The 27,726-nt window shown below is 39.1% G+C and overlaps 1 protein-coding gene across 5 annotated transcripts in view; it reads right to left on the minus strand.

Annotated features, from left to right (window-relative positions):
* SYTL3 (synaptotagmin like 3) overlaps positions 1-27,726 on the minus strand; it is a 59,496-nt gene that overhangs the window by 28,226 nt on the left and 3,544 nt on the right. For 4 of the 5 annotated variants that reach the window (XM_068938579.1, XM_068938581.1, XM_068938580.1 and 1 more), the window contains exons 2-11: positions 26,513-27,078; positions 24,967-25,182; positions 20,333-20,397; positions 17,526-17,577; positions 16,240-16,306; positions 14,773-14,845; positions 11,225-11,349; positions 7,416-7,559; positions 4,629-4,807; positions 1,782-1,884 (exon numbers count right to left, since the gene is read on the minus strand). In XM_068938579.1, coding sequence (XP_068794680.1) covers positions 1,782-1,884; positions 4,629-4,807; positions 7,416-7,559; positions 11,225-11,349; positions 14,773-14,845; positions 16,240-16,306; positions 17,526-17,577; positions 20,333-20,397; positions 24,967-25,182; positions 26,513-26,622 — 1,134 coding nt within the window. In that variant the 5' untranslated portion in view covers positions 26,623-27,078. Of the gene's footprint in view, positions 1-1,781; positions 1,885-4,628; positions 4,808-7,415; positions 7,560-11,224; positions 11,350-14,772; positions 14,846-16,239; positions 16,307-17,525; positions 17,578-20,332; positions 20,398-24,966; positions 25,183-26,512; positions 27,079-27,726 lie in introns of those variants that run through there. The other variant, XM_068938582.1, reaches the window with a different exon arrangement.

A 27,726-nucleotide genomic window follows, 5' to 3' on the forward strand; every position in this document is an offset into this window, starting at 1 on the left:
TTAAATAATTGTTAACCATTTTTGCCGTTATCTTTTAATATTTCTGTTTTACACTTCCAGTACAATTTGACTGCTCTGGGCAGAAGTCTGTTCAAGGTTAAGACACCTTCATTCTGGTAAGTGGAGATCTACTCAACGCAGTCAGTAGCAGCTATGAAGTGACTCGGCTGACCAGTCATTAAAGCCCTGATCTACTACCTAAACATAGTTAGGGCTGTATGAGGTACTGCTGGCTATCTAAGATACCTGCATGAGACTGGTGAATGTGATACACGACCAACGGGTGACGCGCAGCCTCCTGGACTGCCAGTTGGAGGCAACGCGATGGCCTAGGGCATCATCGCTATCTGCATTTAGGCAACTGAATCACAAGCTGGGTGTGGGCTCTGGAGTGAGCTGAATCACCTTGAGCGCCATGACTCCCAAGTGTGCTTACATGCTTGTCACACATGCAGCTACCTAAATGTAGATGCCTTAATCTGCAGCTGGATCCCACCAGGTTGGATCTCAGTGACATAATACAGCCTACCTGCACCAACACTATGTGCTTTTGACTCTTTCTGCTACTCTGGATGAACTCCTATTCAAATGATTTTTAACTGAGCTGCTCTTGGGGTTCACATAGGCAGCTCAGGCATGGCTCTCACACTCCCTCCATCCAGTTCTCCATGACTCTGGCATTGAAAAAGGATGGTAAAGTTAGAAGCAATTATTTCAGCTTTAGGCTCATTTTTCAACCCAAATCCTATACCTGGACTTGAAGGTATGAGAGAATAAAATACATAACATACATACATTTTTTTTTTGTTACCCTATCTATGGCTGAGTGAGTCCTCACAAAATTCTAACAATTTTCAAGGATTTCGCCTGTTTCATTCACTACAATTTCCTGATGTTTACGCACACTGACAGATGAGGGTTACACTCAAACTTTTGTGTAGTTCCAAGAGCTCTAACACAAGTTTGTCCCTCCATTAACTTTAGTTCATTATATCTCCTTCAAAGGAAACACAGTCAAATGTTACTGAGGAACTTATAATCTTATGTGTTGCTCCAGCTCACTGATACACACAAAAAGATGGCGGTGTAGCGGTCTGAGCACGGAACTGCAGCTGGGAACAACCAAACTACTAATCTCAGCTCTTCTAGCAACAGTACTCAGCTTCAGCTTCACATTTCACCATGCATCTGTGAATGAGAAGAATGCCTCCTCCTACAGAGCTGTCATAAGAATGGAGGAAATATTGCACAGTACTAAGGAATTAAAATCATACCTACTGTTTTCTTGTAGGTTTATTAATGTTTGAAATTAGACAGTCCAAACATGCATGGCATCAGTTGCACAGGAAAAAGGAAGCTGACAACACTTTAAAGCGGGTGGCATGCATTGGCATGCATTCAGCTAACTGCACAGAGACACTCGCAATGACATTCACAAAAGGGGTATTGGTACAAAGGGATACCTGTATAAAATACTAACCCTACTCTGCAATACACTCAGTTCTTGAACATGCAGAAGAATATGTCTGTAGAAGACACCTGTTTTGCCACAATTTAGCTCAGAACAAAGACAGATTCTTCTAATAGTTTGCAATGTACTAACATAACTCCAAAAGCATTTTCTCTTATTTGGACTGGCAGCCACCATTCTTTAATGATTGCTGTCACTGATGCCTAGAATTGCCACATCAGGGCAATATCGAACCTACACGATTGTACATTACAAAAAGAAACATTACCAAGGAAAAGCATGTTTAGTGGCACACAATTGCAAACGGTACCTTCAAAGTCTCATGAAATTCTGGATCCACTGTGCTCTTTTTGACAGCTGTCTTCCGCTTACTCCGAGGAGATTTATCAGGAAGTAGATAAACCTTGACATACCTTGCAGGTAGAAAGAAGGATAAATGTAAAGTGACCAGAAGGAAAAATTAAACTGGGAAGAAAAATAAATTAGTTAAACCAGGAGGACTTTTTAATTATTAATTCTTAAGTGATTTTATTAACTTGGTAATTCTCAAAGCTATAAAATGCCAAAATACCATGTATAGCCTTTCTTTTTCAATAAAGTAAACAAACAGATTATAAGGATCCCTATACATCCTTCAGCTAATGTGTTTCAATCTTATTCTAATTAAAATAGAATTAGTATCTCAATAGAAATCTCCTGTTTTCAGATTTGTGGCCCCTGATAAACTAGTCACCAAGGAAATCAGTTACTATCAACTGTAGCAGCAGGACACACAGTATATTATGTGCTCTGAAAAAAAAGTCAGCTCAATCAACTTCAGAATCATTACTGCTTGTTTATGAAGAAAATATCTCACCTTTACAACACCAACTACTATATAGTTTAAAAAGTTATAATCGTACAAATAATACATAATAATTCATAACTGTTTTCAAACTAATTCTTTTAATAACTGCTAGAGTAAAAGGATGAGATTTTTAGAAGCATTCAAAACTGCCCTAACATTGCTTCAAGGAAAATCAGTAAAAAAAAAAAAAAAAAAAAAGTCTTCTGGAAGCTGAGTTGGACCAATGTCAAGCACCAGTGACTCCTACCCAAAGCTGCTCACGTGTCAGTCATGTGAATAATTTAACACTTAAACATTCCCCTTAATGTGTGTTCAATGGGCTGTAGCTGTGTTATGGATTCAAAACTAAAGGAGATTATTAGCAACACAGAGTGCCAGCTCACAGTGTCTGGCGAGGAAAGGAATCCTTGTTAATACAGCATTATTTTAAAACCATACTTTTGATATGTATTTCAGATATTATGATTTAAATCAATTTCAAAAGAGCCCCTTGGTTAATTTATTGTGTCAACTGCATTTCATAGCGCCAGTGCAGAACTTACTTATACTTATTCTCTGTTTTTTCCAGACCTACCTGTAGGTAAAACTACTTTTAAATATATTTGGGTACTAGAAGTTTAAAGCCTCTCTCACCCTATCACACAGCCCAATGCACTTACAAATTAACCAGACAGCGTTCAAACCAGTCAAGGAGCTAAATAATTTAACACATTTTAAAAAGCAGTTAAAACTTTGCTTTGGAGCCAGTGCTCTAAGTAAATACACTGCCTGTACTTTTCCTCTTGGTTTGGAAACAGTACTTTGTATGCCAATAGAGAATATTATGTTCACTGCATAACTCTTCCCCCATCGCCTCTTAGGCCTCCTGCAACTGGAGCACTCCCCAACTGTGCCATTTCACAAGCTGCTGTTCCAGCAAGGCTCCTCTCATCCAAAAGCTCAGTTTTAGGACCCTCCTCTACAAGATACACAAAGCCACATTCCTTCTGGATGAAGGTGAGTAGCTCTGCAGTTCCAGCATGGTCACTCAAACATGCTCAAATGCTGCATGACAGCAGGGGCAAGAATAGGTATAAGAATATGTAGCTAGATATTCTGCTCGGTGATTTTTTAGGAATGATTGCTGCATGGTCAGAGAGGATCATTCAGTAATAGATAGACAAACTATCGAGGTTTAATTGTCAAAATGACACTTTCTATGGCATATTTTATCCATAGAAGTAGGTATTTTTTCCTCTTATGATAATATATTGTTATTAACTAGCTTTAGATTTTAAAATGCATTGCAGTAGCTGAAATGTCTATCCTTATTCCAGATGAGGAAAATGGAAGCACAGAAGTAGTATGTATGTCAGTTGCCCAGTGACCCACAATGAGTCAGTAGATGAATTAGGAACATGACTCACATTTCAATTTTCCATCTCATTTTTTAGCTATTAGACCACATGTGTATTAGTTTTGCAGGCACAACTTAAGAGCTAAAATCCGAACAGCTACTCTCTAGAGCTTACGAGCAACACAGACCCCAACAGCTTTCAGGCAGGGAAAGAGAAAATTGCTAGCAGAAAATGTTCAGAATGGAAACCAATAAGTTCTAGTATGAAACCTATTTGCCCTGCAGCCTGTAAAAAGTGCTGATTATATATATTGGATGTTCTGAAAAGCGCTAGTATGGCATACCATCATATATCAATTGATTTCACCCACTACAGACAAACCTGTCTTAAAAAGGCTGTCCCCCTCTACTCAGCCCTGGTGAGGCCTCCCCTGGAGTCCTGTGTCCAGTTCTGGGCTCCCCCGTACAAGAGAGACATGAACATACTGGAGCAAGTCCAGCGAAGGGCTCCTAAGAGGATGAAGGGACTGGAGCATCTCTCCTATGAGGAAAGGCTGAGAGAGTTGGGACTGTTCAGCCTGGAGAAGAGAAGACTGAGGGGGGATCTGATCAATGTGTACAAGTATCTGAAGGGAGGGTGTCAAGAGGATGAGGCCAGACTCTTCTCAGTGGTGCCCAGCGATACGACGAGAGGCAACCGGCACAAACTGAAACATAGGAAGTTCTGTCTGAACGTGAGGAAAAACTTCTTTCCTGTGAGGGTGACTGAGCACTGGCACAGGTTGCCCAGAGAGGTTGTGGAGTGTCCTTCCCTGGAGATATTCAAAACCTGTCTGGACACATTCCTGGGCAGTGTCTTCTAGATGACCCTGCTTGAGCAGGGGGGTTGGACTAGATGATCTGCAGAGGTCCCTTCCAACCTCAACCTTTCTGTGATTCTGTTATTTCTTTTTCCTTCACAACAAAATACTTACGGATTACACTTTTTCTTCTTCTCCTCTCCATAAGCCAGATTCTTGCATCCCTTGATGCTAATTTCTAAAATGCAAGCTTTGAAGACGTATCTTATGGCAAACTCTATTTCTCCTGTGACATTAGCCTTGCCAAAATTGCCATATTCGGTGCAAGTGCTGTTAAGACTGTACAAACTCCCCTAAGACAAGAGAAATGTTTAAGAAAAAGTAGCTTCAAATCAAAAAGGACAAAACATTTTTTCTCCTCAAATGTCTATATCTTCACTGACTTGACTACAAAGCTACTGGAAATTATGAAGATTTAAGATAACTGGTATAAAAGCATTCTGCTGTTTTCCATACTAACCCTTAATATTATAACTGCAAAATGTACTGCTTTGCCTTTCTCTCTTCAATAAACATTCTGGACTGAGAAAATGCTTTATCAGATAACGTCTTGATCTGGAAATTATCTCCCAGTAAATCTGCTATGTACGTTCCATTCAGAAAACAGGTTAAGTATTTGAAAGGAAGAGAGGACTGTTCCTCAGTAATGGTTAATGAAAAAGCTCTGAAATCTAAGAACATATAGAATACAGCAGGAGACTGCTTTTAGTACACAGTTCATAGCAGGATACCCTGTCATGATGCAAGGTTCTAATATGCATTGAAGGAAACAAAAGTGGCAAAGTATCCCTAGTAATCTTTTATGAGATCCCTCAATTCTGTAGAGATATGACATATTCCATATTGCAGCAGACAGTTCAGGAAAGATTAAAGTACAAAGACATCCAGTTACTGTATGTCAGTGCATAAAAAAGCTGTTTCCTGGCCCTGGTTCCTCGCTTCCCTTAGCTACTTTGTTCTTCTTTCATTTACTTTCCCCTACAGGGCAAAGGTTTGGATGCTGCCCATCCACATACATAAACGCCATGTGTGCCTAGCACTTACAGAGGCCATGAAACTGAAATGAAGGAAGAATCTATAATGTTTTCTGTAGCCCAGCATAGCCAGGTAACTACACGGTGTTATCTAGCTTTCACTGTATCAAATGATCAACTCAATCAAAATTGTTTGGTCTCCATGCATTTATAATAATATTCTTTAATGTCAGCCCCAGAATCTTTTTATATAGCATGTGTCAGGAAGACACAATTGTTGTTGTAATTAATCTCACAGTAACGCTGTCCTAGATTACTAAGATATCTGTGTTATCTGTGTCACTTCTCCCTCTGAAAACACCAACCCGCACAAGACTAGTTAAACCAAGGAGTTTTGTACTGCACAAACCAGCAGCTATGAGAACAGGGTCAGTGTTTATAATAGATCATATCTTTCTTCCATGCAGACGCTATTCTTCATCTGTGCAACTTGCCAAATATCCATTTTAAAAGTCACATAAATAGCTCAATTAGATTACAGAAGCTATCTACGCTATCCTATAAGCTCAAAGTAATATGCAAACATAGAAGAAAGAAGGATCAGAGTGCTTATTAAGGAAGTCATAAGAGTTAGGACTAAGCTTTGACCTGATGCTTGTTGCACCTAATCTTGCTCCCTCCCCAGGATGTATATCAGCAAGAGTCTCCCTTGCAGCTTTGCTCAGTACTGCTCTTCCACTCACTGATGGAAAATATTTTTACGCACCTGACCAAGAAGTGTTTATTTTCCATTCAAATCTTTCATGACAAAGGAATACAAATAGATTTTTTACCTTAGCTCATCTATCCTAACAAAAGTTCTGCAAAAGTGCCCTAATACTTATTTTACATAACTTATTTATTCAGAGAAGCTGGACAATTACTCTGATTAATGATGTTTGGATTGAGTATCACTACGTATGTCTCCTACTTGATCAGGAATCACACACATTCAGTGTAGAAATGGCTCATCCTCGGTCCAGAACACCGGGATTTAGCTGTATTGCTAAATGACTTCCTGTATTGCACTTCTGCTGGCATGACTGGGAGCAATACCATCTCCTGTTTTTGGAAGATGCATTTTCATGGAGTGGTGATCAAAATCAAACATTTATCCATAAAGAGGATGTTTAATGGAACTTGGCCTTCCCCTTTACAAGATAATAGAAAATACTTCCTTTTTAAGAATGGGCTGCCTATAGTCCAGTTGCAATGGTTGCCAGCGGAATCACAAATGTTATCCAAAACTGTTCTCCGTTTGTTTGCGTAACACCTTAGACTCCACTGTGCAGTAAACTGTGAGGGAGCACCAAGGGCTTTCTGTCTGTTTTTACACTTCTGCAAGGCGAGCAGGCTTGCTGAATTTTGATTCCCTAAAAGTCATTTTACTTCCCTTCTTTACAATATCAGTCATGGATTCCTTGACCATTTAATCCTCACTGCCTAACCTCATCACTAACATATAGAAATTATCCTTAACAGTTAATCATGGAGACTTTAAAGCATGTGCTGAATTCTTTATAATTGGCTTTCTTCTCTCTCATTGAAGTATTCAAAATGCCATCCATCAGAGGAGGTTTCAAAGACATTCCTTAAACCTATGAACTGCTTCCTTGGCTTCTGTCGCTATTGGCTTCCTTTTCCTCCTGTCAGTTCCACTGACATTCTGACATTTGGATTTCATTTCCTTTGACGTTTGCATTACCACAGTTCTTGCAGAATAACAAAACCCTGCTGTGAAAACTTTGAAGAAAAAAAGCTAGCTACTAGGTGAGAGAGAACCACATTCAGGATCCCAACCCTAATACAAAATGGAAAGATCAGAACTTTTACATTTGTCCGTACTAGACATCTGTTCTACTGTGCTTCACACTTCAGCTTAACTTACATGTCTCCTGCCCTCACAGAAAACTGTATCACTTGCAGGACTGGTTATTGTGTCTTCTTCCTGTTTGTAGTTCCTTTTGATAAGAACCTCACTGTCCTTTTGGGCCTCAGTAATGAGCTGTTGAAGGCTAGGTGTACTTTTTACCTGTAAAAGATTCAGCAATTAGTTTATTTTTGTTTGAGACAAGTGTCCTGCTCCCTTCAGGAATGCTGTCACAGGAAAATTCAGTTCATTAACTGCAATTCACTCTGATCAATCTCACACAGCTGGCACACATCCAAAGAGAATGTAGGAACTTAATTTACATGTTGATTTACAACTCCCTCATCCTAGCTAGTGTCAATACAGCCACTACTAGGAGCAGTACACTAACACACCAAAAGTAGCAATACACTAATAGAGGGCCTTATTAGCCTTTAACAAAACAGTAATTTTGCCAAAAAAACTTGTATCCAGGAAATTAAAAATAGTATTTTGCAATATACATGACACATGCCCATGTCTACCTATGCAAGAGTGAATGTAGGCTGAAAAGAGACTTGAAAATAGCAATACATAAGGTCTTATTTAGCTACGATTATAGAAAAGGTTAAATTTCTGAGGTTTGTCTATGCTTTGTCTTTAAATACGTTTACCTCCCCAGTCTTCCCATGAAAATGCTGATAAATTAACATATAAATTAGCAAAACTCCTCAAGATTTACCTTCTGCCCCCTCTGCTTCCAATGAAAACAGATGTAATGGAATGAAGTGCCAAAACACCAATACATGTGGCTAGAAATGTGCTGAAAACAGATTTGGGCTCCTTCTGGCACACTGCTAATTCTTGATAATACAGGTCAATGGGTAGGGAAAGAGTGAGAAGTTTTAGAAGATTAGCAGCTAAAGAAGAAATTAATTAGAAAAAAATTGTATGACAAGAATTACCTGAAAGATAGAAAGAATACAAAGTTACTAAATCAACTAAATAATTAGGACTTACAAGAAGGAACAGAAAATGTGTATTTAACAGACCAGGGAACCTTTCCTGCACCATCAGCAGAAAGCACTAAAGCATGAGGACATCAGAGATGATATGTACTTCTGAAAAATAGGATGTGCAAAACCCAAACCTGCATGATGTTATTGCAATGCACAGAATTGCTATGTGTAATAACTGCCCTACCTTAAGGACAGATGTAAGAATTCGCCAAGTTCCCTTTTGAGGAAGGAGACAACTATAAAGTGCATTCAGAATACAGTCTCAAAAAACAAAAACGAGCTTCCTTCTCAGCAGAGAACCTGTCTTCTGCTATGCAAGTCCTGCATTCAGAGAAGCAGGACTCTCTAATTCTCTTGTTTGTACATAAATAGGATTGCTCTAAAAAAAAAAAAAAAAAAAAAAAAAAAACTTGAAACCACTACTGATTTCACTTCCTAACCAAAACAGCCTACCAGACACTGAATTTCAGCTTGCTGCCCGGATCAAAAAGACTTCTCCACTGCATTAAACAGAAAACAAATGATTGACAGGGCAACACAAACACCAGTGCTAAGATTAGACTCAGGTCCTAAGCAAGACTCCCAACTAGCCCAGCTCTAATACCTGTACCAGTGGGCACCCACCGTTACAGGAGGAGTGGCTGACAGCTCCAGACACACTGCAAACAGCTTCCAGAGCCTACCCGTTTTTGCTTTTTCCCCCAGCGACAGAGGTATAATTGCACCTACTGCCTTCAGTTCCTTTAATGAACTTATAGATTCTGATGATGAGAGACCCTAGAAAGTACTATTCAATTACTTCATAAATCCAGGTTTTACACTGGCTGATAGTTCTCGGCACTGGATTGTTTTTCACTTTCTCAGCTTTGATCCACGTGATCAAGTTCAGCACATATCATAAATCAGGAGAAACTAACTTAAAAGAGACAGATCTTGTTCTTGAAACTCAAGTGCTGACCCATTTTTATAGTGTGCATGTTCAAAATGGCAGAGTTCCAGATACTACTTCCCAGTCATACTTGGGAGAAAAAAAAATGTTTTCCAGGGAAAAAATACTGTTTCAATTCATTCTCTGAAAATGCAGGTAAACTCTTTCTTTGGTGGGAATCACAGCAAATCAGATGTCTAGATCATATTTTGTTCTGAATTTGAGTGATTAGTTTTCAAAGTTGTTTTACAAGTGAATTGAAAATAACTGAAAACAGGTTCTGCGCCTAAACTTAGTCATCAGCTCTGGTAATGATAGAAACAGCTGCCCTTATTAAATGCAAAGAAAAATTAGAACAAGACAAAATAAATAGAAGAATAATGTAGTACTGCCATTGACAGAGATTAAAAATATATTTTTTAAATCACAGTACAGATACAAAAAGCCACCATGCAGGTGCAGGCACAGGCAAGCGAATTTTCTCTCAATATTAAAAAAAAACCTATATTTCAATATTAAAAAACCTAAATGGCAATGATGACATTCATAAGAGAATGTCAAGAGTAATTCTAGCAAAACTAAAATTCTGGCTTAGATGTAGTTGAATTGGTTTGAAGGAAACAAAGGCTCCCTGACCCACAGAAGTAGAGCTCTCACAACATAAACAACAGCGAGCTTTCCAAATCTCTGCTGCAAAGGGTGGACATAATTTAAGGCCTAAATCTTTAAATAGTCAATTAAAACCCACACAAATAACTTGGTATCTCCTACTTAATACGTTTGCCAAGCCAAAGAATCCATATTCATCCTTAAAACATGACTGGCTGTGTGTGAACAACATGCAATGAAGCATAGGTAGAGTTCATATTATCTGCAACTCTGACGTTTTTCAGCGCACTAAAAGAACAGCCCTCTGCCAGTGGAACAATATATAAAGTAACACGGAAGTGTGGTTTGCCACAATGAAAGTAGCACTCAGGTAGTTAAGAAATGTTGCCTATTTTATTTATAATATGATCGCATACAAAAATATCAAAACTAATTTCCCAGATTTCACAGAAGCTGTTGGGCCAATTCAAACCATTAGTCCACCATGTCTGACATCCTGCCTCCTCCATGTAACACCTAACACTTCAGAGGAAAGTGAAAAGTGCATCAAGCTGGCAGTGAGTGACACTTCCCATGAGGTCTGGCCCAAAGCAAAAGCATTTTTCAATATCTAATTCAGCCACTTAGCAGACCACACACTTCAAATGAATAAGGCGATTCAGTAAGCACCCACCATGTGGGTCACTGGAGATGCGAAATGTACAAAACAAAATCTTCAGTGTAACTTTAAAGCAGACACATGACATTATTTTCAGCCCTGCACAACTTGTGAAAAAGGAAGACTGGATTTTTCTCAAACTTTTCATGAAAATAATGAAAGCTTGTGGCTGCAGACAAAGCAAAAAGAAAATGGCAGTTGCACAGCAGCTAACAGCAGTCACCATTTTCTCCTCGCCAAAGAGGAAAGTGCTCAGAAAATGTAAGGATGGGTTTTGGATGGCCATGGCTTAGTCCTGTTCAGCAACAAGAGGGGCAGGAATAGAACAAGAGACAGAGCACCTCCTTGCAGCCTTATGGTCACACAGAGCAGGCAGCAATCAGCCCCCAGAGGGTCTGTGAGCACCTGCGGGCAAAATAACCTCATCCTCAGCTCTCAGCTGAGACCGAGCATGGAGTGTTGGTAAAAACCTTGTGAAGAATCAGATTTTTGGCCACTGTCAGGGGGCATCAGCTAAGCTCTGCTCCTATAATAAAAGCAAAATCACACTACAAAAGTTACTGTTTTTATGAATATATTTCATTCCCAAAACAGACCGTACAGTCACTGAGAGCGAGTATAATGATTTAGATACCCTGCTTGTAATGTTGATGGCAGTGTCAGACTGGCTCCTTCTTTCCTTCCTCTTTTCCATGTTCTGCCCATAATCTGTGGTTAGGAGACATCTGTCAGCCATATCACTCTGGGACTTAGAGATTTCTGATGGGAACACAAAGAGAGATGTCACTATAACAAATGTTGCAAGCAATTCTGTAGACTTGTAGGCTAATACTGTATCTCTTAGACTTTCATCCTGTAATTCCACTATTGATCTTCTGAGAGTAAGGAACAGATGGGAAGCCAAGTACCTGTCCCATATTGTATAATTATATTTGGCCTACCTAAATTTTCCCTGCTGTTTCAACTGGAAATTATATTCTTTGCTTCCTATCCTTATAGCTGCTGCAAGGAATTGTTGCATCAAATACAGTTTAATAACAGAAGTAGCTGCTACCGTCCCTGTATCTAGTTCAGATACTGATTTGTAAAGAGGTATTTGCAAATAAGTATTGATTAGTTTTCTTCAGGATAAAAGTAAGAACATTATAATAATTTATACTGATACGATAGTGGAAATTAGAGTGGAAGCAGAGTATATTGGAAAACACTTATAAATGAATCCAAAATATGGAAGAGAGGAGAGATATTACATCCTCTGGTCCCAAATCACATATAATTTCAGGAACATGAGCAGCCCTCATTGACTTCAATAACACTGCAATAACACTATACAGATAAGCTTACGTCCATACTTAAGTACCTTATTGAATTGGCACCTCAGTAACATATAGTTTATTGTCAAATAAATCTATGGGGCAATTGGACATTTAGTGCACCACTTTTTGTTTCTTATTCCTCCGCGTACAGTCAGAGCTTTACTTAAAGGGAAGGACAGCACTCATTTGTGATTTCTGAAGCTCAAAACTACCAGGCTCAGCAGCAAACATTGTGTTGCAAACCCTAGATAGTTCCTTATGAAGAATTAATAATGTATAAGTGGTACATGAAATAGCTATCACATGTTTAATTCATGTAGAAGAAACAAATCTTTCTCCTGTAACATAAGCTACTACGGAGGAACCTCAGACAGCACATCATTATGGCATTCAGGAACAACGACACTCTGGAGTGATTTTTAAAGCCACTCTGGGTTATTTTTGTCCTTAGAAGCAATCAGTCCTCTCATGTTTACTGTACTTTTTGTACCACATTAAGGCATCACATGACATATTCATAGGCAGGCTCAATTAAACCATCTCTGACCGTAAATGAAACTAAGTTTTTAAAATGCACATTGAAATCAGAGATTATAAAAGAGAATGGAGTGATAAATCTAACGGAGTAGATACAATCTGAACAGTTTAACTAGTAGTAGAAGCAGAAACACAAACTTGCTGCACACTCTCCTAAAATGAACAGGCTACAAAACAGCTTGTTGTGAGAAAAGGTTTTCATATCCGTTCTTCCTTTGGCTTCTCTACCCAGAGAGTCAGTAAGAGGGACACTATTAGTTCATATCACGGGTGATTTTGCACTGCAAAGAAAACTACAACCAGCAACTCATTTTACGTACACCAGATAACAACTATTGGATTATAACAATCTGCGGCTGCTGCCAAACCAAGCTGGAAAAGAAGGTACCACCGTCAAGAGCAGGTCAGACAAGGAAGGCATTGTGTCACATGCATTAGTCCCCGGTCTGCTCTCAGCTGCACACACACTTTGGCTCCAGTGATAGCATCAGAGGCACAGCTAGGATCTTCCATTTATTTACAGTAATACACAGGAGCTGCATGTATTAAATACCTCTGCACACCAGGACATTTTTATCTACGTAAGATACAGAGCACTAACTTTAGACACTTGTGACTGAAAGTATTCATCAGTGCCAGGTTTCAGAGGGAGGCCATACTGTCTGCAAAAGCTGTCTTCTTAGGTCAAGTAGCCCAAATCTTTCTCTCTAGAAGACTTCCTATACCTTCTTTTAATTATTGACTTTGATGATTGTAACAGCCTGTTACTTTCTTACAAATTAAAAGGTCCTTACTCTAATTGGGGATGACAGCAATTGAGCGCGGTTTCACGTAGACCTGCGTTGAGCTAACAGCTTGCTGCCTTCCCCCTCTGCAAGCACTACTCTTCCCTCCTCACCCCTTGGCTCCTAGCCGCACAGCCCTGTGATGTGCAGGCTCCAACACCTTGGCAGGCTCATCTTACCTTGAGCCTATTTAACTCACTAAGCCAGCAAAAAAGTGCCCATTGTTTTGGCTGGGTTAGTGTTCTGCCCTTTTAATTAGTTAATTCAGGCTCACAGCAGGGTCCAAAACCACTGATGCTAATTCTAGCTAAGCAGTGGCCAGAAAACGAGAAAGAGAGAAAAGACGGGAAGGAGAAGCAGGATCTCCCTTTCGGTAGCAGTGAGCTGTTACATTAGCTCACTGCATCTTGTGAAGCCAGATGCTGAGGCTTGTGCTTTGGGCACTGACAGTCCTCCACTCTGTCTTTACCAGCAGCAGTGGGACGCGCTCAGGCTGCAAACTAACAGAAAGCAGAATAAATTTGTTGCATCCTATTCTGTGCTGCATCAGCTAACGTGCTTTCAGTAACAAAATATCCTAGGCCCCTCTACAACATGCTTCTGCTCAGGAGAGACAGCTATTGTGTCTCTGCATAGCTTTAGTACATGTTCACATAGACCACACATTAAATCTGTGAAGTTACCGAACAAGCTTTTAGGATAGATGGAAGAAGTCAGATGAATGAGTGAGCAAGGGGTAAGATTAAAGTTAAGGGGAAAAGGAGAAAGAAACTAAAGCCCAATTTATTCAGGTCTAATCTTATATTTGGAGTTAAGACAGTGCAAAAAATGCTGGGGTTGGTTCAAATGCACACAAATCTGTAAGCCCTCTTCATGAGGCTCAGAACCAGGTCTCCTCACTGATGCCTTTAATCTCCTCTCCACAAAGACAGGCTGTTTGCAGTGTAGTAAGCTTTAGAGAGGTATAGATAGCCTGCACCATAAAGAGCAGCTGATAGTATAACTGAATGGAAGGAAATAAGAGTAACAGAATGAAAGAACTGTTAGGAGTGGTTACCTGTTAGAAACATGCAAAGAAAAAAAAAAACTAGATAGATTGAGATAAAGGAAGGAAGTCCTCTTAAAAGCTGCCAGAGAGTGAAAACATTAACCCCTATTTCCTTTACGTGACAGGTTCTTCAACTGGGGTTCAATTAGATAGATAATACAAAGATAACTACAACAGAAAACGGGTATTACTCTGCGTTGCTTCCATTACATTTACTGCCACTAAACAACCACTAAACTTAAAAATAGCATTATACAATCTTTTCACTCCTTAACATGAAAGGCATTCTTTGCTAGTATCATCAGCCTGTTAAACAACTGGCAGAATTCTGACGGAGAATTAGACTTACCTTATTATTTTTCTGTTTGGCCCAGTCTCGGCATTAGTCATTACACTGTCCTTAATTTATAACTATTTAATGGCCAACAATTTGGCCAACAAATGGAAACATTTGACTATGTTACTGTAGAATGATGATGCAGTGAAAGCTACTTACTTTTTATATGTGTTGTGAGAGACAAAAACAAGTTTTCCACAGATTTATTAAAACTTTTAGTCTGACCAAGTTCCTGTAAATGGGAGAGTCCAAAAATAAGAACACACAGAATATTTGCTGTGTTTCAAAGTTTCCATCATCACATACCTACAGATCACACAACAAGCAAATGGTAAGGCTGCAGTCTGTACTCACTTCTGTAGATAAACACAGCACATATTTTTATACCATTGCAAACCGTCACACTGATGTATGATTATGGAGGATGATTATGGACGATCTTTTCAGTTCCACACTTTTTGATATATAAGTGGAACTCCTTGTAGGAAGATCTCATAGCAATTTCATAAGTACAACTAATTACATGACTGATTCATTGTAATGTATTTAATATTTCAAGTAGGAAAGTCTTATCTATTACAGACCTGCTATTATGCTCCTGTGCCTCTAAAAGCAAAGAATTTTCATCAAAACCCAGGTAAGCACATATTAAAATGTTTAAGAAAATAGCAGTGGACTTCAAAACTAGGGCCTCAGGACCCAGACTAAAAACAACTGCAGAAGTCAGTAACATTTTGTGTGATTTCAACGAGCTGAGTCGTGTCCTAGTATCCTGTCTATTAAAAACTGTAATGCAAAAGCAATCATCAAAATCACTGTTTTTCACTCATTAATGAAAGCAATGCATGATCACTTTACAAAAGACTAATATCACAGGATCATGCCAGTGGGATGGGAGCTCAGGAGGTATCAGTCCAACGCCCAGCTCAAAGCAGGGCCAGTTGTGAGCTCCAACTGGGTCATGCAGGGCTTTACTAGTGGCATAAAAGAATCTCCAATGACAGAGACTGCACCACCTCTCCGGGCAACCTGATCCACTGCCAGACTGTCCTCCTTGGGAAAAGCGTTCCCCTAAACTCAGCCTGACCCTCTCTTCTTCCAGGTCTGCCCTGAGTCGCTCACCCCCTTGTCGGGCACCACTGAGCAGAGCCTGGCTCCGATTTCTTGCCAAGCTCCCTGGGGCTATGGTGAGCTCCTCCCGCAGCCCCCTCTGCCCTAGGCTGCACCAGCCCCATTCCCTCAGCCTCTCCCCACCAGGCCAGGGCTCCAGCCCCAACCATCACTGTGATCCTCTGTTGAGCTTGCTCCAATCTGTCAGTGTCCTTCCTGTACTGTGGAGGGGGCAAAACTGGATGTGGTATTCAAGAAGCAAGTGCCAAGTAGAGGGGGATAATCACTTTCCTCAAAAACTCAAAACTAACTAAAAAATTCTGCCATGATAGACTCCAACCTTTCTCCTACTTCCAATGCAGCATAAAATAAAGTGACAAAAGACAGCATTTATATTGCAAAATGATGTTATGGTAGCTGTTGCTATTTACTGCATTTCTGTGACTGGTCTTTTCATATAAATGACACCTTAAGATAGTGCATGCATACATATATATTGCACATATGTGCCTTTACCGTCACATTGCTTCCTGCTGTGGATTCAGCGAAAGGAGGTGGAGTTGGAGGAACCACAGAAATGTTGCTAGAAATTTAAGAGAAAATAAACAGGGCAACAATTAGTATATTATGCTAACAGATATACAGATAAACCACATACATGCACAGCATCTTTATTATTTGTCTCTTTCCTGCAGCCTAAAGATATGGGATTGAGATCTTGCACCTTTACGAGCTGCAGCAAAGACTTATTGCCTGTGTTTCTAAGGATTAAGAAATCACCTTTTCATCTTCTTGATCTTGGGCTGCTCTAAGCAGAATTATTAATTTAAAACAATCAGGAAGACCTGATACAGGACAGGCTTCCTAGACTTCTTTGTGGTTGACAATATTACAATCTGAGGTCCAAATCTTGAAGCACAATTCCTGTCTAACACGTCCCATCTCTGTGTCAGAGGTGCTTTCAGAAAGCAGTTGTCTATTTCCACTACTGGAAGGATCCTTCCCTGCCTAGGCCCAGAGCTGTTAGAGCCTTCTGTTTTACAGCCTTCCAGCCCTCCCTTTTGTCTCTTGTAAACAGAACAGATCTATGAAAAAAATTCACTCAAGTCTGTTATCAAAACACAGTCACAAGCCCTAAAGGCAGCCAGTGAACTTCCCTTTTGATTTTCTTCTCCTTTTACTACATGTAGGTCCTTACATAGTCCTGGTTAGGATCATATCTAGCTATCTACGTGTTTCCACCTCATGCAGCTACATCTTTCCTGATAATTATCATAAAATAGAGGCTATTTCTTTGTATCTTATTTTACTTTTTTTTTTTTTTTTTTTAAGGAAAAGGATTTATTTTACACAACAGAGCTTAAGCAAACTATTATTTCATTATATATGAGTGGCATTAACTTAAGCATGATCATGCTTAGGCCTCAAATCACCAAGGCATCTACTTAGCGCAAACTGGATTTTTCATTTGCTTTAAGTTTCGGTAAACAGATGCATCTTTCTGAATACAGAGTTTCTTCCCTAAAAAAAAAAAACTGTACAGGTTCCTTCCCTTCAAGGAAATAGGAAAATACTAAGATAAAAATAGTACTCTCTACTGCACTTGAGACCCTTTCTATAGGTTGCCTAGACATAGAAGTGGCAATTCTTTTATGCTTTACCATTTCTACTCCAAATGTATTGAAATTGGCTCTTCCCAATCAAAAAATATAAACTGCTGGCTGACTGGTTTATAACATACAGTATATTAACCATACAAAGTCTCAGCGCCCTAGGACGATTTGTCCTTTTATGAGTCTTACCTCAGTTTCTGATAAGATTTCAAGAGCTTTGCACCAACCGTTTCATGTCTGCCTGTGAAGGAGAAAAAAACCCAAAGGTCACTTATCAACAACAGGAGTTATTAATGCCTTTATTACACTTTTCAAAATCGGTGCACTTTCAGGTACTAGCCTGTATTTACAGAAGCTCATGCACACGCAAACCAGGCATGAGATCTGCCTCCATCTGACATATGAACCTGAACACCAGTCAGCACGTAAGTCTCACCTGTAACAAACACTATATCACGATCTCACCTCCTCTCTTTCAGGCAAAAGACGTTCAGACTAGCTCTTCACAAACACTGAAAGTGCTGTGTATGGGTGCTAACCGGCCCACTGCTAGAGGCTGCAAAATGCCCTCAACCTCCTGAGGTCTAGAAGGCAACTAGGTGCATAGTGCAAAGGCCCACTGCATGAAAGCACATTTAATCCACAAAATACAAACACTGAAAAGATTGAAAATGTGTACAAGAGCAGGCATAAGGTACACTTCTTGGACCTTTTGAAAAACTCTCTACTTTTCATACTAGAGACCTGAGTAATTATGAAAATCATGATTAGCTTACAAACAAGGTAAAAATCCTTTGCTAAGGCTATCCCTATGGAGAAATAGCAACTGTGTCATGTTCCTCAGGTAAGCAGCCACATGATGTGAAGAACAGCGAGGAGCAAGCGCTCCATCAGGCACGAACAATGAAGGCTCATAAAAATGTAGTTTGCTCCTGAGTGATCACAAACAGAAAGAAGGGCTGAGTGCATGTAACAAATGGCCAACCGAAAAGAGCCAGAATGCTTTTAATCACGAATCATTCTTAATAATAGCTGTACAGAAAGCAACATGTGATCCATGTTTTGTTGAAGACATCATTAATTATAACATATTACTGAAAGGTAAGCAGGAGAGCTTGGTGGTGGCAGAAACAATAAACCTATTTATACTACAAATTTTAATAAGAATTCTGAATTTAATGCTCTACTATTACTAAGTAATATTTGGTATCTTGATTTATTGTGGCATTTAAAGACTTTTTAGATTTTTAATTTATTAGTAAAGATAATCTACCACCTTCAGGAAAATAGGCTTTTTAATCTGTACATAGAAGCTACAAAAAATTAATAAAAACGTACTGAGGTCAGAAGGTTTTTAGTCTTCAACATAAGAAAACTTCATTGCAATGTGTATTTTATTCAGCTAAACTTATTTTACAGTAAATTCTTTGTTTGTACTACATTTTCAAGCCAAAAGAGGGCACTGTCTCTCCAAGCTTGAAGGATACATAACCAAGATCGTTGCTGTGTTTCGAAGTTTGTCATTTTTCCCCTCTTTAATTTTATCAGTTGTTCTAACACGGAAACGAAACATATTTCTCCCTACAAACTTACCTTGTGTACATCCTTAGACCTTTGTGACTTCAACAACACTGCTATTAGAATAACTAAGCAAAACGCTTCAAGCTCCCACAAAGTTTTGATAATGCAAGCTGAGAACTCACTTATTTTACTGGAAAGAAGGACATCCAGTACCTTACAGTATCAGATTCAGTGTCTAGGGAACAAAATACTCTTTTACAGTAACTGTGAGAGATAGTTAAAATAAATAGCTTTAGACTCACCAAGCTCTGAAAGATTATATGAAGTAAAATTACTAACAACAGTTATGAAATACAACTGTGCTTTAAAAAGTTAGTCAATTAATATTTTTAAATTGGAAATGGTATGGGCTAGAAAGACAGTCAATGAAATCTTTGAAATTCAAAGTTAATAGTTTCAGAAGAAACTATCATAGCTCAGTTTCCTAATCTGTTAACTGCTGGCTTCTCTGAGTGTCTACTACTCAAAGTTTGCCTGATTACATTTTTCCATTTATGAATTTCTTCCTATTCAGAACTCCCAAGAGGAACTTAAGATTAGTGAATCTAATCTTAAGTTTTCCTATACTTACTTTCTTAAGTATAGGAAATATATATCCTTCCTTTCTAATCTAAGCTTTCCTATTTACCAGCTCTTTTTAAATCTAGATAAAATAAAGATATTGGTAATGAAACTGGAACATTTAGGTGCAGGCATGCACAAAGTGAAGCAGTTGCCTGCCTGAAGTGAAGTTTCGAGGGAAAGATGAGGCAAACCCTCTCCACCTCATTAGTCATTGTAGGTGCAAAACCCCAACTAACAGCCTCTTGGTGAAAGACATTGCCCACATAGCAGTCCAGCTGTGTCCTTCATATCTTTTAGTGCTTTATATTTTTAATTGCACTGAAAATTCTGAACACAAGGTAATGGCACAGTTGACTAAGCAAAGAAACAGTAGGTGTTTAGCTCTCTGTTGATTTACATCCATACTTTTTATTGTTTATTTCATTCCATCATTTCTGTAAGCTTTGATATTTCCTCAGTGAAAAAAATTGATGTTTTAATTTTGACAAACAATGGATGCAAGGTCATTTCCTTCACGCCCATATAGTCTAACACTTCTATAGTTTTTCCTCAGGTCATTGTATGTCTTGGCAGCTGTAGTGAGTTCATTAATTCAAGCTGATATGACCAGCATTTTTTCCTATTCTGATCACTCATACAAAATAGACTGTACTTTTAAATATATTCTGCTAGCGTGTGCTCATCCTTTAGTTAATGCATCCACAGACACGCTGCAAGATATAGTCTTTATTTCAGACAAATCTCCCACCAAATGGGTGAAATGCTTTATACAGTGGCAGATTACATTCTGTGCTTCGCTTTGGTGAGGACTACACACTGCACATCAGTTTAGGGCCTGTTTCAGGGATTACCTTCATTGGGATATTTCTTTGCTCGTTCCTCAAAGAACCATTCACCAGCCTTTACTTTCACATCTCTGAAAAAGCAAAAGACATTTGAATTAACATTTTCCAAAGTGCATTTCTGTAACTGATTACTAATCCAATAATCCTCCTTAACCCTTCCACAGAACTAGGATTTCATGGCTGCCCACACCACTGATTGATTCTGTGCTGGGTTTATGAACTACAGGCTCCTCCTCTCCTTTTTTTCCTTTTGGCCATGGAGGACTGCCCATGCAAAGCAACACATACTCCTCTAGGCAGTCAGAGCAATCTCTGAAGTCAGGAGTCCTGGGTCCATTCTAGTCTATACAACTGACCTGCAGTACGATACCAGAGGCTTGCAGTTGCCCCATCACTTACAGCCGCAACCTAGGCTGAGGAGGGGGGAAAGTCAGTGATGGAAGATAGGCTCCCATGCAGAACTTGGGATGGCTGTCAGGGAGCACATGCTGAACTCTATAACACCAAAGCAGGAAAGAAAATGGTCTTTCTTCACTGATAGGCCGGTGCACCTCTCTCTGTTTTGCGGAGATCAGCATCAAGGATGTCAGTACGCAGGCACCATGATCACAGTATCAGCCATGATCACAGTATCAGAAAGTCAACGTTTAATGATGTCAGATTAAATAGCTCTGTGAAGAGTAGAACTAGTAAAGCCTGATTTTCAGTGAATTTGTCTCTTCCAGTTTTTTGTCTCCAATTGATTTAGATGAAAGCTGCAATGTGAACTTATCCATTATTAAATACATGGTAAATTCTTTAACTGAAGAGTAGATTCTCCGGGGTCTTCAGGTACAAATTCTCATCTAAATGTCTGCCTAAATTTAGGGCATATACAATGTCTCAACTCCGTGTGGATTTTCTGATGTTTATTACTGGCTGAAGTCCTGCTGCAAACATTTCCTCACTGCAGGCACTAATGAAGTCTCTCCTCTCTAGTTTATTTCCCTTATAGGATATCTTTATTACATGCTGTCTGTCAAATTTACTTGAAATTGACAACCAACATACATGGATATATAGGCACAATAAATTTGTAGAGGTCTCCTTAAGAGAGCAAAAATCTCTAAGTGCAGCAAGAGCTATCCTGATATCCGTGAAGGCGAGGCAACAAATCCCTGGGGCTGAGGCTCCACACCTCACCGTTACCCTATTTTAGAATACATAAACTATAGGTAGGATGTTGTCTGGTCTTTTTGCGGCTTGATTTGAAGGCAATTTTAGGCATCTAAAATGCATCTTTGTAATCACCAGTGCAGAATATTCAAAATATTCACTATCTGTGTAGATTGTACCACATATTTACATGTCTAACCATAGATCTTGGTGCACAACTTTAAACAGATGGGCTTGAAAATTCAGTGGAAATAACTCTGGGATCGGATACCTTATCTATACTCAAAAGTGATCTATTCATAACTTCCTTAATTAATAGATGACTGAAATCTCTGTCTGCTTTAGGGCTTTAAGAGCTCTGTATTGGCAGTGCCACAATTCTTATCTGCAACCTTGCCTTTATGTTCCTCACATCACCCCTGGTTATATTCCCAGAGTTTAAACATGACAACTAGGCTGCTTTTAAGCTAAAGAGTATATTAAGTTAAGCTATCATCAAAATTATGGCAATTAAGCTGATAAAGAACTATCTTTGTCAAGTAAAACAGACTAACTGTGTTAAAAGCACATCTTTTTCTAGACCCCTAGAAGACAGGATTCCTTTAGGAAACAATAATATGCTGACTCCATTCACATAACAGATGCCTCTTCCAGGGGAAAGACACTGTGCATCTACAAGGTTTTTTATAATTTCTTATTTTGTAAAGAAAATGAACATATTTAAACACTTCAGTGGAACACCAGGCAGGGATAGCTGGCTTTCCAATGACATATCCAACTGCACGAGCATGGTGGCGCTCCCGCTCCAGCGGTCACCCTTAAGCTTAAGTTGTTAGGATGCTGCCAGTATGCAGGCTACCCTGGCAGCCCCTGCAGGACTGCGCTCTGTATCTAGCTGTGCTCCCGTGCTCCTGGTCCAGAGCTTGGAGGAAACCCAGCTAGAGGCTTCAGTGCTGCACTGGGACAGCAGGGAACTCGCCCCGGTGGTCCCTGTGCACCTCTTCTCAGCCACCCGCCACTGTGAAGCCACGGGCCAAGGCCCCAGCCCGAAGCCTTGGCCCCAGCCTGCTGTCAGCCCACACCACCCCATTGCCCAGGCAGCACCCGCAGCTCCCATGAGACACAGACATATCAGCGCCCTCAGTACGGGGCAGGATCCCACCAAGGGAAGATTTAAACAGAATAGTTAAATACCTAGTATTCAGTTCTACCTAGTATTCTGTTCGATCAATTTTAACTGAGTTGATAACATGAGCAGAAATTAAATCACGTCTAATCAGTCTTATTTGACTTTCTGACCTCAATATTGATCAAAACATTGCAGATTGGCATATATTTTTACTAAAGTAAGCCAAATTCCAACTAAGTAATTTCTATTTCAAAACAGTAGCAAATAAATTTGTACGGAAAGAAATTGGCTGATAATGTTACTCTAGATCTCTATAGTCCTCTTAGAAAACTCTGTCCAAGGCTATAATAGTAATATTTTCAGATGCTTGATTTTCCAAATATACAGAGGAAAGACACGTACTAAGTTAAATAAAGACTTCTGTTTGCATACATGCACTTTTCAGTGTCAAATGACATAAGCAAACAGAACTTGGTGTGCTGCTTTTGGTCAACTCAGTGAAGTACCTAATTTTTGAAACTTAAGACACCTCTGCAATGCCTTTTGTCACTCAATGTCAAAAGGAGAATAAACAAGGATGGACCCTAAAAATAATCTAGGAGAGAATATCAGCAGTGTTGCTGATAAAAATGTTTTGTTCAGGAAAAAATTATTTAGTGGTAACCAAGACTTACAATCATGATTGCTTGGGATTTCTGAAAGTCAGCTCTTACAATTTGCAGTCACCATGTTTTTCCCTCACCAGGGCAAACACAAGGCACTGAGTAGGATTTACCACACTGCTGGGTTCCCTAACCTCCTTAAGATTTGCAGCCTTGATGTAAAGCTCACTGAAGTCAACAGAAGAAGTCTGACCAATTTTAATAGACTTTGCATCAGAACTAAACAAGATCAAACGTGAATCCTGTACTGTCTCTTTGCTATAAAGAGAATTTAATTGACAGTAGAAGAATTCCTTTATATCAGCAAGACAGAAAACGTCATTTTCTTGTGAAAAAGTCAGAATGTCTTTTATTCTATGTAAAAAACACTTCCTGTATTCACCAACCGGAACAAGGTTATGTAATATCTGCTACACTATACAACAAGGCAGTTTAATAACTAGCTATTTTCTATAGGAGAGGTCTCCTGTGGCTATCAGATTTTTGGAAAGCCATGTAAAAGAAGAGCAGGTGGAGGGTGGGATTGAGAACAGGATCTGGAAAATTGACTTTTTTACCTTCCTATTTAGTGCTTATAGTGTGACGCGCAGATTGCAACATATATACATCAAAAATTAGCTACCGCTTTGTCCCAAATAGAGACAGAGCTAATTTTCCTATTTTTATGCATAAAATGCAAAATAAACTGAGGATTATGAGAACATCTATTTATCAATAGTTTAGTCTCTTCCAAACTCTAGAAAATGACTTTAAACTAGCGGTAGCTATTTGTGCAGTTTCAGATCAATACCTTGCCTTATATTCCTCAGGCATTTTTTAACCTCAGGTTGGCATCTTAACAGGGAATGAAGTAGTGCATCAGTCTTGTGTTGATACAAAGTAAAATTTCATTCACTTTTTACGGGGATATAAATCCCTGTAAACCAGCAGAGCTGCTGGTCCGTTTTCAAAACTATCTGTCTTTGCCTACAAAATATTAAAGTACTTTTTGTCAAAGGTGGAAATATATCTAAACTGTTTGGTTTAGAAAGATTCTGACGAATAGGAGGGACTATGATGGAGCATTTGATATGATAAATCATACCAACACAGTAAATGAAACAGTTTCCAATTTCAAGGAAAACAAAAGCCAGGTGATGTAGTAAAAGAAAAAAAAATTCCAAGTAAATAAACTTAGATCTCTGATCTCATTTGAATATTTCCTTATAACATAGTTAATGTTTTATGTTTTTAATTATATATACATACATATATGAACCATGACTTCACGTTATTCATTAATCCAAGTTCCTTACTCTCATAGTAAGTGGCAACAAACCAAACTGACTAGGAAATTGTCAAGAAATTGGGTATACTATGTTAAAACACAGCACCTTCAGCAACCTGTTATGCATTGGCTCAGTGTTGACTCAGAGGAAAGAGTGCCATCTACAGCCAAAATAGTAACCTCGCTTCCTATGCCTTTCAGTTATCATCCTTGTAAGAGGGACCACACCATCTCTGGCCTACCCTGAGGATCCATTTTGCTAAATACAGGAAGTGAAATCCTGAGTACATGAAGTGTAAGGCAAAATTCACATTAATTTCACATCCAACATTTTCATTCTGCCAGAGGTCTTGTTTCATTAATCATTTAAAGCAACAGATGCACACAAAACTAGACAGCGCTTATCCAAACCAGAAAAATTTCTTACCCGTGAGCGTAACAAACAGTGCATTTCCACAGGTGGGGATTCAGGCAGACACGGCAGTCAGAGCACACTCGATGACTGCATCCGTTGCATACAGCACCTCTATTCATCAGTAACCCAAGGGATTTGTGACAGCGAGCGCAAGATCTCTCCTGATATTCATGGCTCACATTTCTTGCCCCTTTCCACCGAAGCTGCTGCAGCTGCATCTTCAGTTTCCTAATTTCAGGTCAAAAAAAAACAAACAAAAAACCTCATGCAAGTCACAAGCTAATACCCTGGTTGTGCAATATCACTACTAGTGGCAGATACACCTTCAAGTTTGACCTTAATTTGCGCACGGCCTCAGGCATCTGCACACAGCATTTTTTTGCACCGTGTTTGTACGTGCAACCACAACAGTGCATGCAGATAGAGTAACAGTCTAGTATAAATGGGATTCTTTTCATGTCAGTTATGCACGCCTGGGAAAGGGCACCGAAATACTGCATGCAAGTGTGATCATGTATTCACAAAGACTGAGACTTAACTGTGCTCCCTTTCATCTGAGGCAGATATTTATTACCATATTCAATCACAAATCAAATTTTCTATCAGTTAAAAACAATCATAACAGATGCATAAACTGAAAGTAAAAAAAAAAAAAATCACATCAGACCAAAAATATCTAAACTTCTCCCTTTTGTTAACCTTGCTTCCGTTAAAAATACCAAGAATCAAGAGCTACGGTTTTTAATCATTAGCTACGTCATAAACTGCTGGCAATTCTGACTGAAACTTTCCTTACAAACCTCTACTTACTGTCTCCGGTCATTTAAGCAATTCAGTTACACTTACACAAATGCTTGCAGTAAACAAAGTTTAAGTTTCTACATTTAAGTAAGACACTAAAAATTTCTAACTTAGCAACCCAAATATCGTGTTGTATATCAGGATACAACCTGACAAAGTAGGGTACAAGCTACCAGGAAGTCCTTGCCTAAGCCCTTCTATAAAGCAAATGAAATGCTATTTCCTAACTACTGACAGCTATTGACGCTAGTAACAACCTCCAAGAAATTGCAGTGCAACTTGGTATCTGTCGTACGTGAGAAGGGACAGCGATGGATTCGGCATAACGATGAGGTACCCAAAGAGTCTTAACTTCAGTCTCAAGAACAAGTAAGTTAAACAAACCAGCCAAAGATTTCAACATGTTCTGTATTATCAGGTCAATACAGGTGTATGCAGGGACACAATGAGAATGTCATAAAACCTTCATTGAGGAAGAAATACAGGCAGAAACTGAATTTTCTACAAATACCAGAAGTAAAACCCATCAAGTAGATTATTCACTGAATCATATTTGCTCAGCTTTAATGTAGAGTAGTCAATAGTATGGTAAATCCAAGGCAGTTCAGATAACCCTTAGTTTTTCCCAAAAATAAAAAGACATTAGCTAACAACAAACAAAAGAAGGAATATATTTTGAAAGAGAGTAAAGAGATAGGAGAGTACTCCTAGAGAAAAAAAAAGAATAAAAGTAGCAGAATAGGGGAATGGCAGGTACCTTACTCTTTCCTCCTCTGTTTTTCTCACCATCTGGTCACGGTACAGGACCTCCAGAACAGCCTCTCGCTCCAATTCCTTAAGGAAGTTTAGGTTCAATTCACAGGCCATTTTTCCCAAAATTTACTTATTTTGGAGACTCCTGAATTACCATTCAGTTACATCTAAAATGATGAATACTATTTCACAGAGCATAATGTCGCTTTCAAGAGATCTGCATGTTTGTCAAGTGCCTTGTGCCCTTACTTCACTGGTGATACGTCTCACTGTGTGATACCCATGAAGACAAAAACGAAGGTGTCGATCTTCCCACAAGTCACCGTGTAAGTATCTCTGCAACCCTGGGAATATGAACAGTTCACAAGGTCACAGCAAGCTTGTCTTTTCATACAAAAGTACTTCTTGTTCTTTTTTTCTGCTGAGAGCAGTTCCGAAAGATGAGAGCTTGCAGTCTTAGAGAGGGCTGTACCTGTCACGTTCTTGAGGGTGAATACATCAAGAAATGGCCTAAAGGACTGGGGGGAATGACTTGTTTTACTTGGTCTTGTAGATTTGGAATTTCGGAATCTAGAAAGAAAAATATATATATATATATTATCATCCCTCCTCCTCATTTCTCCAAGACTTTTCAATTAGTATTTGAGCAATGCTTTCTGACAAACGCATTTGGCTCTACTCAGATAGACCTTTATGCACTAACTGAGATACAGCAGAGGTTTTAAGACAGCGGTTTTAAGAGTTTTCTTCAGACAGTCTCACCACAACATCCATTAACACTCAGCCATGTATCTTCATGTTTTTTTTTTTTTAAACAAAAAACGACCAGTAAGGAAGCTTTAGTTAGGTTCAACCACTAGCCTGGAGGCCCCAGGACCGGAAGAGTCATAATGGTTGGGACAAAAGTAACCCTTTCTAATCTCATCTTACAGAGGGACAACATACCACAAGACTAAGAGGGAAGATGGAAGGAAACCCTGTGAGATTCACTTCTATCAATTACCTACATTCTGTTAAGTCTAGATAAACAGTTTATCACAAAGCAATGAGATTATCTTTGCTAATACACACAAACAGAAAAGAGTTGAGAGGATATATTTTATTTCCATCTCAGTGCACTAACAATTTTTGCCCTAAACGGATGTTGTTAATGTACAAACATACAAGAAGTACAAAAATTAAAACAGAGCCACAGCTGTCCTTTGGATAAATTCTATG

The sequence above is a fragment of the Struthio camelus genome, chromosome 3, assembly GCF_040807025.1.
Source record: "Struthio camelus isolate bStrCam1 chromosome 3, bStrCam1.hap1, whole genome shotgun sequence".
NCBI lineage: Eukaryota > Metazoa > Chordata > Aves > Struthioniformes > Struthionidae > Struthio > Struthio camelus.